This window comes from Solea senegalensis, linkage group LG2 (assembly GCF_019176455.1).
Source record: "Solea senegalensis isolate Sse05_10M linkage group LG2, IFAPA_SoseM_1, whole genome shotgun sequence".
Lineage (NCBI taxonomy): Eukaryota > Metazoa > Chordata > Actinopteri > Pleuronectiformes > Soleidae > Solea > Solea senegalensis.
The window spans coordinates 34,017,154-34,032,800 of NC_058022.1; the positions used below are offsets into that span (position 1 = coordinate 34,017,154).

The 15,647-nt window shown below is 41.7% G+C and overlaps 1 protein-coding gene across 4 annotated transcripts in view; it reads left to right on the forward strand.

Moving 5' to 3' along the window:
• The window catches only part of LOC122785675 (nck-associated protein 5-like), a 115,213-nt gene that overhangs the window by 78,964 nt on the left and 20,602 nt on the right, over window positions 1-15,647 (forward strand). For all 4 annotated transcript variants that reach the window (XM_044051582.1, XM_044051590.1, XM_044051595.1 and 1 more), the window contains 6 exons: window positions 977-1,067; window positions 4,838-5,020; window positions 7,883-7,951; window positions 9,858-9,896; window positions 10,003-10,122; window positions 15,021-15,128. In XM_044051582.1, coding sequence (XP_043907517.1) covers window positions 977-1,067; window positions 4,838-5,020; window positions 7,883-7,951; window positions 9,858-9,896; window positions 10,003-10,122; window positions 15,021-15,128 — 610 coding nt within the window. The remainder of the gene's footprint in view (window positions 1-976; window positions 1,068-4,837; window positions 5,021-7,882; window positions 7,952-9,857; window positions 9,897-10,002; window positions 10,123-15,020; window positions 15,129-15,647) is intronic.

A 15,647-nucleotide genomic window follows, 5' to 3' on the forward strand; every position in this document is an offset into this window, starting at 1 on the left:
TCACAAATCCTGTATAAAACACACGATGTACTGTAATGCTACATTTTGTGGTTAAACTCTGTTTGTGTGTGCGATGATTCATTTTTGATTAGTTTGACAAGTAGCACACATTCGACATTGTGGTCAGACAAAGACGTGAAGGTCCTCGTGAAGGATTTTCGGGCAGACTCCGTTTGCACGATACAAAGAACACCTTTGTTATATTAGTCATTCATTTAGTTTCACCTTCAATTAAAACACCGAAAAGAAGAACACGTCATGAAATCCACACGAATCCCACCTGACTGTGTTACTACCCTTTTCTATTGTGAAGATGCTGCTTTATCAACAATGGCCGCCTGTCGCTCCCCACCCACCACTGCATGTCACTGTTATCTTATCATGTCCGTTTACATAATCCCAGCTGGGTGCAAGATCATCCCAAGCATCTTATCTGTTGCTGTTTCTTTTTTCGGACTGAATACGAAAGTGAGTTCGCCCCTGTAGCTGGAGGGGAAGAGATAGCATGTGGGTCTGATTTAGAGGGAAATTCGCGGAGCCATTTGCACATTTCCCCACTCCCTTTGCACTTGTTTGACATGCAGCATGCAGTTTTAGCAGCACAAAATAGAAGCAGAGATTATTTCGGAGCAAAAAAAAATGATACAATAGTGAATACTGTACAGTGTGTGCATATTTTCTAGTCGTTGCATTTGCCCAAGCTGTTTCTCACTTGGTGAACTGAACAGATGTTGGAAAAAATGTGTCTTTATCCTGTTGAGGACAATCTGAAGAATTTAGGATTGTTCTGTATATTGCAGGCGTATCTTCTAATGTACTAAAAGGCTAATGAGGATGAGGAAATGGTAAATGTTAAGCCATGATGCTGCCTGAAAGACATCAAGGATGCAATATCAACACCCTGGCGTGATGGAAGTTACCTGACACATTACACAATAAAAAGTAAAAACCTATTATTTATGTCGTCCGTGTGCAGGATGGAAGAGACGGTGCGGTCGCTGCTGCAGAATCAGGGCGTCCTGGAGCAGACTGCTGTGGACACCGTGGACATCATGAAGGCCTATAAGGTAAAGTGTCTGCGACACGTCCCAATTTTAGGTAGTCTTTAATTACAAAATGTCTTTAAACTCTTTTCTATAATCATCCATGATGTGTGGTATGTTAAAATAACAAGGAATCATTAACCATTATCACTTGTATTAGTTGCAGCTGTTTGTTGTTTAATTCTGTCAAACGTCACTGAAAGAAACAGGAGGTAAAGGAACATGTAAGTGCACAGGCGATACATTATAGTCGTGTTGTGTGTTTGTTTACTTTTCCATTTTCAAGGTGTAACTGTGATTCTACAAGCCTGAGATCCACTGTGTTGCAAAAAGCCAGATTGAGCCAAGGTGAAAGCGTTCGTCGCCGACCTTGTTGCGTAAGAGAAACAGCTGCTGGGATTAAGCACAGAGGCAGAGCGGGAACAAGTAATGCTGTTTATTTGTGAAGCCCAGGGTCACCTGTGGGGTCACTCTCCACAACACGCTCGACGTGTTTACACGGCGTTGCCGCGCTGAACCCCGCTGTTGCCTAAAGCCATCTGTCAATCATCCAAGTCATAAACCGGCGAAAGAAAAGAAAACATTGCTCTGCCTCCGACCTTGTGTGATCAATTTATTTTGTTGCCCTCGTGACAACACGTGTCCGAGCATTGACTGAAACAAGAGGGAAATGCCTGTGCTCCTGTACACGCCCTTGTCATTGTGACTAAAACACACAATGGTGTGAGTGCAAATAAAAGAGGAGAGTGTGAAGAAACCTTAAATGTCAGTTGTTTTACTGCTTGAAGAGATTAGAGCAGTCGTGATAACGCGATGAAATCCCGCACGTCATTATTCTGAGAGGATAATGTGAATCAACCCACTCAGTGCTTTTAAATACAAAATGGAGTTCCTCGACACAAACACGTTACATTGAGGAGAAACTGGAGAACACGGGGAGCAGGAAGTTCAGTTCAGTAAGTTCAGTCCATATTTTCAGCTATTTTTTTTGAACGGCCATGGTGAAGTCCTGATTTTACCCCTTCTTCTTTTTTAACTAACTGGTGCTTTAATTCAGTTCAGTTTTATTTTTATAGCACCGATTCATAACGTATCACGTTATTATCTCAAGGCACTTGGTAACAAGGTAACCTTACAATCGGCTCATATAAACACCCAAATGTCTCATTTAAAGATGATGTAACACCGATTCCTGCGTTTAAGCTGCAAGAATCAGGGAGCACGACTTAAACCTCATGCATCACCAAGATCCCTTGTCTCTAAACAACTGTGACGGAGGAGAAACAGTTTAATGTCTTATGTCTTAGTCACTAATGTAAGTGAATAAACCCGGAGGTTTATTATGCTGTTCCCCAGTTTGCTGTATAACTGAACCATCATCCGTTCCTACGCAAACATGTGTTCTCTTATACTGCTGTTGTATTCTGTGTATTCAGCAGACGAACTCAATAACTTGAAAGGGCAGCGTGAGGGGACGAGAACCCACTCCGCCCCCCCCTCCCCACCGCCCTCCCCGATACACCAGACTGTCTTCGGTGTGGAGATTATTACTGAGCCCTTTAACGCCATCTGATGAGCAGTCTCTCGCCGAGCAAACCGCAGACTGTGCCGGACTGGCCTCTGCAAACAAAAGCAAACTTTATAACCGTGACTATAAAGCATTGCCTCAAAACACCGACCGTCTGATGCAATCAAACAAGACTGAAGGGCTAATATATGTTCAGAGGAGATCGGATCGGGGACTGGAAACAAAGTGCTTTGAAGGACATTATTTCTGCTTCCTATTAGGAGAGAGAGAAGCAGCTTGTTCTCTGTCTGCTGCGTTTGAATGTACAAGAAGTCATCCATCAGTGCTGCTAACCTCCGCTCCGTCCCGCACATTAACCATAGACATCTTCAGGTTTGAAGATTTCTCTGTCAAAGCTAAGGTGGGAATGACAAATGTAATACACATGCTTGGCGATACATCACACTCTGTGTCGTTGAAGGAAATTCAAAGTCAGCCGAACTCTTGCGACGCAGACGAAAAGCTGATTGTGAGTGAAAGACGGTGTGCAATAATAACAATAATAATAATAATAATAATAATAATAATAATAATAATTACGACATAATTGCTGCAGTGAGGGTAACTAGCCTTTCCCTTGCAGCTAATCTATTAAGTGCTGCCACTAGTAGCTTTTCTCTTTATCGATTGATCTCTCTGTTTTCCTGATTAATTGTTTTGTCAATTAGTCCCCAACTCAAAGGCAAGGAATTCTGAGAGGTCATTAGATGATGAATAGAGCGAGAAATAAGAATAATGTTGTGCTTATGTGCTTTTCTTTATTCTTGCTGCTTCGATTCGATGCAATTCAATTCAATTTTATTTGTTTTGCGCCGAATCACAACATACATTTGTACAGAAGAAAAAAAAAACAAAAAACACAACAAAACTCTGGTTTTGTTGTGATTCACATGGCCCATCAACGATCCACTGTACCAATGTCAATGAATGTAATCCTGACCCTGGAGAAACATTGCCATGTCTAGCAGATCTGAATGTCCTCAGGTGTCTGCGTAAAGTCGTCAAACTAATGGTCATACCATCTATGTGACTAAAAGACAGGACTATCTCCCAGGGTCTTAAACCCAGAATGTGTTTATTCTTTCAAATGCTCTCTAAGCACTAAAATAAATGACTTCCGTACATGTGCATACACAATGAGCCAGCACTAGGCATCAGTGTAGAGAAAAAAACTCCCTTTTAACAGAAGAAGAAGAACTCTCTGACGGAACCAGACTCAAAGATGTGCCGCCATCTGCCTAGAGCCAGAGAATAATTAGTAAAAACAAAATAATGAAGAGTTAAGAACAGCAGTTTTGGCTCCCATGCCTCTCTCATCATCCAGTACATCCCTCTCTGACCTTTCTGTACTTTCTTTTTATTATTTTTTAAAGTTTAACGGCTCTTCAGGTGAAGCACTGTGCGTGCATCGGAGGAGAAAATCAATCTATAGTTGAACTGCGACCCATGCAGAACACGGCGCGCGGTTTAGCCCGTAATAATACAGAAAACAATGGAGCGTGCTCATCTTAGTTTTCCTAAAAAAATCCAAGGTGACGCATTCGTCAAGCTGTTTGTATTCGTCAGTCGTCCAAGAAAAAAATAAATCTCTTTATTTCATCTCTAATTTATTATTCCTGGCATTGCCAAGGCCCTTTTTTTCACATCCTGCTGTTGGATTAAATAAATGTTCAGTGAATGCACCGTGTTCATACTTTGAAGCTCCAAATAGTCCTTGAAAAAGAATGAAATAATCTCTTTGAGTTTCTATTGTTTTGTGGGTTTTTTGTTTTTTTGTGCCACTTAGCTCGAGCCGGAATATGCCTGATTAGTAGCTAATTATTACCAGTAGTTAATTATCAGGCAGCCGGAAGAGAAATGGAAAGCTGGCAAAGAGAGCGTTAAAGAATATAAGATCCAGACGGGTTGAGAGCCCTCAAGGTCACTGCTACACTTTGGAAAACAAGTGAAACATGATTAGGGATTAGGGGATGTTTTGGAGTGCGCTGCTAAAGCTTCCTCCTTGTTGTCCCATCTGCCCATCTGATCCTCTCCCTGTCCTCGTTCTTCATCTTTCGCTTTCTCCTTCCCTCTGATTTCTGCTGGTTTTCACGTTGCCCTGAAACATTATGTCTCATTTAAACGCCTTCTTCCCATCTGCTCAGGTTTTTTTGTATTGGCCAGTTTGATCGTCTCCGTCTTCCTTCCTCTCCCTCTGTAACCTCGTGTCGTCCTCTCTGTGTATTAGGATAAACTCTCAGAGGAAGTGGTGCAGAAACAGCACAGTGGCCCCGAGGAGAACGGCTCCCCGCCGGCAACTCAAGCGGACCTGGACTCCGGGCCTCGGCCTAATGCTGATCCTGATGCCAGCCAGACAGAAGAGGACAAAGACAGTACCGAGCTCTTTCTGGACCGACTCAAGGCCTTGGAGGTAACGACTTAACCACCATGCTTTTCTGTTTTCCTTATTCCTCCACTGCTTTGACGGCTCTGTCTTCACTTTCTTTCCGTCTACCTTCTCCCCGCCTGGCTCTCCTTTACTCCCTCCACTCACCCCCGGCTATCTTGCACGGCCAGCCTGTCTAGCACTTGTCAGAGTCCTTGCTCGGCTGTGTCTGAGAGCGTGACAGCTCATCATATTCTCCAGTCTTCTTTCGTTTTGAGGGCAGAGTCATTCTGTGAGAGTCGCCGCGGGGGCTTCAGGTTCTTACTGTAGCTTTGGTTTGTTTTCCTCTGTGCTCGGGGATTTAAGCTGCACTCTGCCATGGGCCCCAGAGCAAGAGCTGAGGCAGGAGCACAGCCACATTCATCCATGCTGATTGTTTTCTTTTTTCTTTTTTTCGTTATCTCAAACCACTGGACGTCCTCTTAAATCTCAGACTTAATTAAATGAAGGCCTTCAGTATGACCTACTCATTCCTAAGTGGCCCAGAAAAGTTTAAAGCACAGCTCAGACAAACGGCGCGGCACCGCCTTCGCTTTATTTCAAACAAAAACAGGTTTTTTAATAGATCGAGGTGGACTGACTGTGTAATGGAACAAGGAACCACCTGAAAGAGAAATAAAGCGGCATTAATTCTGGATGAACGGACGTGTCCACACATTAAGGGAGTAAAGCAAAAAAGAACACGAGCCCTCGGGTTGTTTTCTGCCAACATTACGCTACATCCTCCCTGATAGAAACGACTCCCTAATTAGAGCAAAGTGGCAGATAATTGCTTGTTACTTCTCAGCAAAGAGAAAGTTATCTCCGTGGTCCGGGCAGGAAGTACGCTCGGCCTGTCCAAAGCAATCGATGGAACCAGGCCACATTACCTTAACGTTACAGTTTTATAGAAATGGCTTTATTAAAAAAAGTTATCTGTCATCTTATTGCGCTGTGCCGTGTGCAGGTGACGGATGTCTGTCCACAGACAGACGTAGCATCGCGCTGTGCGTGACTTCCACTGAAGTTGGATCGCGGCTCAGTCGTTTTAATGTGATGTCATCTTAAATCCACATTTAGAAGATGAGCAGAATTCTCAGCTAAATCTTTTGGTCACCAGAGTTTCATGAAGTGAGTTTCCAGGGACACACTGAACCATTAACCAGGTCAGAGTGTTTTTCCTGTGTCTGCACGGGTGTTAATGTGCTTTTAAGTCAAAAATAATATCAATAACCTTGTTCCAAAATTAGAATACACAGTAGTCAATATGGTCACTGCTAATAAAACAAGAGTCCTCTTTATTTTAACCCTTAAGTCACATATTCTGGCTGCAAAGGCGGGTTGATTTTTCCGTCTTATATGTTGTCGAGTCCAAGTTATGATTCATTTTATCGCATTTTTACTGTAGTGATACAAAGTAGCAATAATTGTGCAGAAGTCACAAAAATAAATGTGTTTTTCTTTCGTTTTTTTGTTCATAAAAAAGAAGCCAAGTGAACTTTGAAGTGCGACGTGTTTCACAAATTCAATCTGATTTTAAATATTTTGAGTAACTGTTTGCTCAGGTGAGTTATAACCTCTGTATATACGGTACTTTTTAATGTAGTAATGGAAAAAAGCAGGGTTACTACATGCATATATGTGATTATTACCATTTTTATTCTATTTAAGTGCTTTGGTACTTAAATGGAAAAGCTTCTCACCACACGTCGACACGGATCAGTTCTTTCTCTTCTCTCTTTACTTTAACGCCCATGTAAAAACAGTTAGTTTCACCTATATATATGTATGTATATATATATAATCACCGGCGTGAAGTTAATCCACGCTCTTCTGTTCCTGTGCACCGTCACATTCTCTGCGTGTGCGTTTCATTCCGCTGTGCTCCCTGTCCACACCTGACATTCAGGAAATAATCCCTTCAAACCACATCATCTCACAAACTTAAATATCACATGCATGTCTTGTCTTGTTTCTTTGTGGGTTCTTTCTGTTCTTTTTTGCAGTCAGGGTGACCTTGGGGATTTTTTTGGGTTTCGTTTCAATTAACAACGAGAAGTGCTGTAACATTTACGTCGGGGGTTGAGCTGACACAACACCGCTTAAGTCGCATTACACAAATATTGACATGAGCGTAAGATAACACCTGAGGAACAAGAAAGTGCTTCCTCCTGTGTGGGTGTCCTTCAATAATCAAGACAGCTTCAGAAGTTAGAGTGAGCGTTGTCTCTGCTTCATGGCTGTAATTACATTAGGTACAATCTAATTTGTCACAGTTACCTGTTAAAAATAGATGTTCAAACACAGGTGTTCTTTAATTACATTAGGCTTTCCACCCAGAGTCCGGGTTCCAGTGCTTCGAAAAAAGGATTTAATTAGTCGGTGTTTCTGGCGTAATTGGAATGTTTTGGATTGTAATTACGGCTCCCATGTTTTCATCAAGGGTCTGGTAGTTTCTACTAAAGGGCAGAGGGTGAAGGAAACAAGGACAACTGACAGCTCCTAATACGCTGCCTACCTCTGACAAATTGGAAACTCCCAGAGATCAATAGAGCGCCGCTTCACCACTTGGCAAACGGAGAAGATATTCTTATTAAGTCCAAACTCCAAACGGCCTGCTGCTGCGCCCCAAAGTTCACCGTCATAACTTCCATCCCCCTTGACCTTTCTGCCTCCGCGGCTTCTTTGTAAATTCTTTATTGGTTATCCCACTTCAGCGTTGACATGTGACCTTTTGCGAGGCAAGGCATCCTCTTGGCCGAGGCTGCCGCTTGATTGCTACTTCTGTCTCCTTCGCTGTTTCTTTTGTGGTATCAGATGTAACCAAAGTCCCCGGCGCCGACGCGTCTCTGTGGGTTTGTGTTGCAGGAGCAGAACTCCGCGTTGGCCTTGGAGAACGAGAACCAGAGGGAGCAGTACGAACGCTGTCTCGACGAGGTGAGCGCACACAAGCACACGTTCCTTTGCCTCGACAAATACACACAAAGTGTCTCTTAAGTTTTGAAGTTGGTGGAGCTGGAGATTAAGCGTTTAATGAGCTTCTCCACAGTGCTTTGTGTTTCCCACAGGTTGCCAATTTACGTGAATGACAGCTCCAGAGAAGGAGGAGTGAATTGTTGATGGCACCAATTAATTTGGAAAACAGTGTCTCAGTGTATTTTTCCCGGCATTAAAATCACTCATCTTTCACTTTAATTAAGAGATTTGTTTCAGTTACACTCAACGACGCGATTACATAAGCTCCCTAAAGTCTGATTTATGGATAAAAAACTTTATCTCTTGTGCATTTTTGAACTCTTTTGCACATTATGGGTCGTCTTTAATGTCAGAAGGCCTTTTGCTGATGGTTATATCATAATAACAAGAATGCCAGAGAGGGTTATTTAGTCTTTTGTATTATTTACAAGTCGTGTTGTGTGAATTTAGCTTTAGCTCTACACAGCACAACACAAATGCACCACCATCCCAACGTTAACCCTTCATGCTCGCGCGGCACGGATCCGAAGTTGAGACAAAGTTGTGATTCATTTTGTATTGCATTTTTTGTAGCGATGTAAAGGATCAATAATCGTGCAGAAGTCACAAAAATAGACCTTTTTTCTTTTCTTTTTGTTCATAAAAACGTGAACTTTGAACTGTGACGTATGAAAATAATGGCGAAAATATTTTTTTTGCCTGTAGTTTGTGCTGGAAAAAAAGATATAAGGCACTCTGTATAGCACATTTCTCATAGCCTCTGTATATACAGTACGTTTAAATAAAGTCATGGAAAAAGCAGCCGAAATGCTCTGTGTTCTAAGGGTTAAAGGTCAAAAGGCTTATTATTTTTGTGCTATTTCTTTATAAATATCATTGGCACGTAAACTTAATCAGATGTGAAGCTTGAGAAGTGCAGATGTTTAAAGCCACACGAGGTGGGGGGTGAATAAACCGACCCTTTCCTCGGCTCCAGGAGTGAGAGGGAGCGCTGCTAAGTAAGGAATGATGAATGTCCAACAGGGACAAGTAACCTGATTTGTCCTGGAACTATGGACTTACTCAGGGGTGAGGGTAGAATGGGGGAATTAAAAAAGACGATTGCATAGCGGGGGGTCGAGGTTGTTGTTATATTGTTATATATATATTGTTTTGTGTGAGTTTTCTGAGCCTTCATCTCATTTCTGCTTCCCTGATCATGATAGCACAGCCCCAGTTGTTCATGTTCCCTTGACAACCATTTTTTCCAATGTGGCTAAGATGTGAGGAAAACTTGCTAATGATCCAGTTTCAATGACAGACTACACAGAACAAAAAGTATTAAAAAAGTGTGATTTTTTTTTATCTATATCTTTTAATGTCAAAGTTCCGCCGTGACAGTCGGGCTTTCTGTTTAGCAGGTAGATCAGTAACTCGCAGGGCTCATTTCACCATATTTACACACCATCTCCGCTCATTCGATAAAGCGAGGAGCGAGCGCTCAGAAGAGCGCGATGTGGCTTCACACGTTATTAATGGGCAATCAATGGGCGGTAATCGGAGCCGCCTCTCCATTTGTGTTCTGCGGTCTGGACGTGAGGCCGAGGCCTCTGCAGCACAACAACACGTCTGCTCCGTCATCAACCTGCCACTGTCAATACCACTGTGAGGAAGTGACAAAAAAAAAAAAAATTGACTTTGTTATGCACAAAAGAGACAGTGTGTGATATACTGTGCCGTTGTGTCATAATTCTTCTGCATAATTTGGCCATGGAAATTGTTATGCTGTCATTTCAAGGGCAGGCTACAGATGTCTGTAAGGATCGCGCAAAGTCCACATTTTATCACCGTGAATTAATCACATTTAAATCTTCCCTTTTCCTTCAAGGTGGCCAATCAGGTCGTGCAAGCTCTGCTCACCCAGAAGGTTTGTCTCTCGTTTCCACGGAAACCGTCAGTTGCATTTACTAAAGTCTGCCGTTATTTTTTGGGTCGTAATGTAATTAACTGGCTGTTTTGCTCTTCTGTCGCAGGATCTGCGGGAGGAGTGTCTGAAGCTGCGGACCAGAGTTTTCGACCTGGAGCAGCAGAACCGGGCGCTGAGTGTTTTGTTCCAGCAGAGGATCAAGCCCGCGTCAGACCTGCTTCTCCAGGTATGCTGACCACTCAGATCCCACACTCTCACAGTCAGGGGGGCCGGAGTATAGATTCGACGCAGACGAAGGAAGTCTTTCTGAATGATTGGTGTAGCAAACAGTTTAATAGCTGCCCCCGTGTACCCATGAAATTATAACTGATGCTGTGGCGTTTGCTCGCGTCTGGTGTAAACCTGCCTGTTCACACTCCTCTGCGCTCTGTTGGGAAGCTAATGAAGCAGCAGCGCCTGCCGCGCACAAGACCGATCTCTTATTCTCGTGCGTTTGAAGTTGTTTTTTCCTCTTTGGGTTGTTAATAAAGTGCTCTGGGGTCTCAGCTGGAGACAAGAGGCTTCACAGAAGACCGAGAAAAGAGGAGAAAAATCCACGTTTTCTCTGTTACATCAGTCTTTATCAATCACCGTGTCTCGTCAGATATTGTTTTGTGGTTTGAGGAAAGATGAAGACACCTGACAACCTGCGTAGCTGCTTTTGTTTCATCCAGCTTCTAGATTAAATCACAGGTTGCACGTGTACTTTTCAGTGGGTTTTCTTCCTCAGAATTCTGAGATAAATCCAAAATTCTGACTTTAATCTTCTTATTTTAATCTCAGAATTCTGACTTTTTCATCTCAGAATTCATGCTGTTTTATTTTGATTTTTTCTCACAATTCAGAGATTAAAGTTCTCAAATTTCTGACTTTAATGTCAGAATTCTAAAAAACATTTAAATTCTGAGATTAAAGTCTGAATTCTGACTTTAAAAAAGTTTGAATTCTGACTTTAGTCTTGACTTTTTTTCCTCAGAACTCTGACTATAATCTTCTGATTTAATCTGAATTCTGACTTGATTCTCAGAGCTCCGACATTAATCTCAGAATTCTGACTTTTTCTTTCATCTCAGAATTGACATTAATCTCAAAATTCCGACTTAAATCTCAGAATTCTGACTTTTTCTTTCATCTCAGATTTGACATTAATCTCAGAATTCTGACTTCTCCGAATTATAACTTTAATCCCAGAATTCGTGCTGTTTTTGTTTTTATGTGGCCCTAATACTCTTCCGTACACAAAGGAGAGTCTGGTGCACTGGGAACTTTATACCTCTTGACAGATGCTGTATTTTCTGCAGCAAAGCTTGACTCATTTGACCCTCACATCCTACCAAAAAGATTTGAGCCAGACACCATCGTGCTTCTTTTGTTCCCATCAGACAGTGACCACTGTATTTATATTCTCCTCCAACCCAACATTTTCTGTTGGGTTGCCTCAGTTCATGTGTTGACGTCACTGGAAAACACCAATTGACTGATAATGTCTGTTTGTGCATTGCAGCTTGATTTTGAAGGCGTCATTATGAACACTGACAGTCGGGCCACCGTCGCGTGCTCCAGCCACTGATTGTCAGCTGTGATCTAGCGTTGCAGACCACTGGGGTCAGTTTGGAAAATAGAATTTCAACATAACTCTGCAAATTACAGACGGGCTGCGTCGCTGTCAGCGTGAAAAGTGCACGCGGCAACAAAATAGAGGGGAAAGGTGTCGTCTGTCCTTCTTGAGTGGAAAAGAAAGAGGGGGGAAATTGTAGAGATGAGGATGAAAAGAGATGAGGCAAAGCAAGGGGAGATAAGCCCGAGTGGAAATGGAGAGAGATGAGATAGCAGAGGACCACGAGTGCCGAGACGACAAGGAGGTAGAAGTAGAAAAACTAAGGACCAAATAAGAGCCAGCAGAAATGTAGTAATAAAAAAAAAAAAAAAGAGGAAGGAGAAATAATCTGGCGAAGGGTGCATTAGAAAGCTCTCTTTCAGTAACTGCTGCTTTCTGTGGCATTATTGGACACACAGGATACAGATAGTCAAGGGGGACTGCCATATTAAAAGTGTGAAGAGGCATATGGATCGACTGAGCTGCCATCGAGTTGTAGATGTGAATTAAGACGCCAGAAGAGCTGCCATTCAGACACAGTTGTGTTCACCCTTAGAACACAGATATTCTTCTTCTGGCCTTTTGTCTTATAGAAGAAAAAATAATAATTTTCTCCATATAAACACACATGGGCAAAAAGTACTCTAAATGTTTAAAATCAGATTGAATTTGTCAAGTTTTAGAAATACGTCACGGTTCAAAGTTTGTTTTTATGAACAAAAGAAAAGAAAAACGCTCTGTTTTGTGTGACGTCTGCACAATTATTGCTACTTTAAAATCACTACTAAAAATAACTTCACTCTAAAACACATAAGAGGCAACAAAAAGCGCATTTTTTAAAAGCCTGAATATGTGACATATAAACACACACACCCAGGATGTCCATATAAGGAGGTGTGTCATTATTCCTGCGGCAATTTACGCTGAGATGTTGCTTTTGTGTGAGTGTGTGTGTGTGTGTGTTGGGAAAAAAAACTTTAAACAGCCACTTTTACACCAAATTACAGCACATACATTTGATTAAAGCAGAATAATTTCACAATTTCACAGAATATCATGTTTTGCTATGAAACCATATATATATATATAAAAAAAACACATCTATGATGCAAAATTGACCAAGAAATGAAAGAAAACAGAACTAACTTGTGACATTGTGAGTTTGTGACATCTGCCTTAAAGATTCTCTGTGTAAAGGTGACGAGTAAGAATGATGTCATAAAGAGTATACCAATGTGTAATTAAAATATGGATGTGAGTTTGATTCCTTTTCTTTCCTCGAGCCCCAAGAAAGAGAGAAAGATTTACTTTCCCCCACACGAGAGTATTATTTCCCATCCACATCTTGACCTTTTGCTTATCAGTAATTAACCGTTCTCTCCTTCCCCGCGGGCATCTCGACTTTCTCTGATAAAGGACCTTAATGTGTTTGATGGTTACTACACCAGACGGGTGCCTTCACTGCACGAAACGCCACATATTTATTTATTTTTCGGGGCAAATTGACTTTTAAAAAAATGACTTCTGTTTTTTAAAGCATGGTAAGTCGGCGGAACGCCTCTTATCAAGTATGACAGGCAAGTGGCAAATTGAGAAGCCCATTACCGGGACAAAATGTGTTTTTTGGAACTATCTTATGACCGCCCCCCCGAGGACACGACATGAACGCCCACAACTGAATTTTGGATTTTGTACCGACAAACAAACTCACAGCTGCCAGTTAAATGTTTAAAATGTTTAAATGTTTTACTGCGGCATTTTGTGAAAATGATGAATCACACACACACACACACACACACACACACACTTGTGAATGAGGTCATGCAGAAGTGGTATAATTGTGTCTATTTTTGGGGCACGGCAACACGTTTTTTTGACAGCCAGGTGCCAATTCTGATGCGTATATTTGTTTGCTCGCTAATCTGAGGCCGATATTCATTAACTTGAAATATGGCCGCTGTCAAGAGAGAAGCAACAAAGGACAAAAGCACAAGGCTTTCTTCTCTTTAACACAATGCACTCGCTCCCAGACCAATTTAATTATACCAGACATTGTCTAATAATTAATAAAAGGTCAATATTTGCATGATATATTACAGCCACACCTGCGTAATGGATTTTTTTTTTTTTTTGCAATTAACATTTTTGTCTTTGATCTCGACCTTGAACTTGGGAAAGTTCAAGAAGCACACACACACACACATATGCCCACTCTGGTTGTCATCTAGCGTTTCCTTCAACGCTCTTTCCCCCGTGACCCTCTGACACTATTGACTGAATGCTTGATGAGGCTGCTGAGGAGGTGAAATCCGGCACCCCGCGATAAGATCAGAGCCTTCTGTGACACCTCGGCCACTCCCATCCCATGTGGACGACAGCAGCAGTCGCAGCAGCATACATCTTTATTCTATGACTGTGCTTCGTCTTTTTAGGTCCAAACGAGAACAGAGTAGAGCAGGGAGAGACATTGGTGATCTGCAATAGTTCAGAGATCAATTGTTTTATATACTAAAAATACTTTCCCCTCAATCCGTGGTTATTGATGTCTCCGTGGCACCATTAGTACCTTGAAAGTCTGCCGCTATCCGCCTGAAAGAAGCATTTCCTGGAGGCTCTTGTGCTGTTTTTTTTTTTAAAAAAATTAGGAATTCCACATATTTTTAAAATGTAATTTTTTGATGGAAAAAAAAATGTGTTGGTTTTCCATTTCTTTTACACACACACATATTACAGCACGTGTTTTGTTTGTGTGTATTGTTACGACCACGCTTAATGGGTGCTGCACATTTAAGTGTTTTAAGCACATGTTGGAACAGTTTAGAAATGAGTTCCCTTATCAGATTGGACTACCCTGGACTATCCTTACACACTGTATACTCCCCAGGTTAGCAATCATTTATTAAATTTACCCTAGGCAAGAAGTGCAGCATAAGATCAAGTGTTTTGTGCCTCCAGTTTAAGTTAATTTGACCACTGGGAATTGAGTGTAATTAAGCACAGAGATTAATACGCAGAAAATATATTTGGATTTCTAACCTCCCCGCCTACGCACGCAAGAGTTAAATAACAGAGGAGCCTGTAGACTAGTGTGTGAATTAAAAAAATCAAAGGAATCCCTTACTCCCTCATGCAATTATTTCCTTTTCACATCATTTTTTTTTTCTTTTCCCAGCCAATGACATTAATGACTTTGAGCCATGAATCAAAGCTTTGTGTGGCACCAGTGAAGGGAATCTGACGGGGCAAGGTAGTCAAAATGATTGTTTTGTGTAAAAAAAAAATTGTTATGCTTTGAATGTGTTTCTGACATTTATGATCCAGAGGATTTACTGTCAAGCGTCGCCAAGTACAGAGAATAAAACGGCATATTGCCGAGATACTGAGATTAACCGTACGCTACCGTCCAGATCAGATCAGATCAGATCATACACCGAGGCTCATTTTAAAGTCCACACTCACCACGTCCCGTCTCGTCCTGTGTCTTTCAGAAGCTCCACTCTCGAATCATGGATCTGTCTGCCGTAGATTTGCTTCTGGAGCCAGAGCGGAGCAAGGCCTTCTTACTTTCCAGGAACACGGACTCCTCTTCCTTAAATGTAAGCTTAATGGGAAACACACACATATTTAGTTTTTCTTTCAGCCATGTCATTTGTCCAGGTAACATGACTGCACTCCTACACCACACCCCCCCCACTCAAGAAATCATTACAAGATATTAAAATACAGACCTGACAATCTGCGACCGTGACCCCGCCTCTGCCCTCAGCAGGAAGAGCTGGCAGTATCACTTGGCACTAAGAGGAATAAATCCATGTCATATTACCAGAAAACCATCGATTGAGACTCGTCCTCAGTAAAAATGACTCCATAGGATACACTGGTACATTAGTCATCTTATGTATTATGCATTAAGGACTGAAAATGAGTTTGCTCCATTCTTTCATGCTTTTTCTTTTTTTTTTTTTACCCCCCCTCCTCTGAGAATGCTACCTGATAAACTCTAATGTGTGCCGTGTGAGCGGTGAGGAGATTGAGGAAATGAAATAATAATAACCACAATGTGATTAATGAATTATCTTTGTCACAGAAATGTGGCAAGAGAAGCACATTTGCTT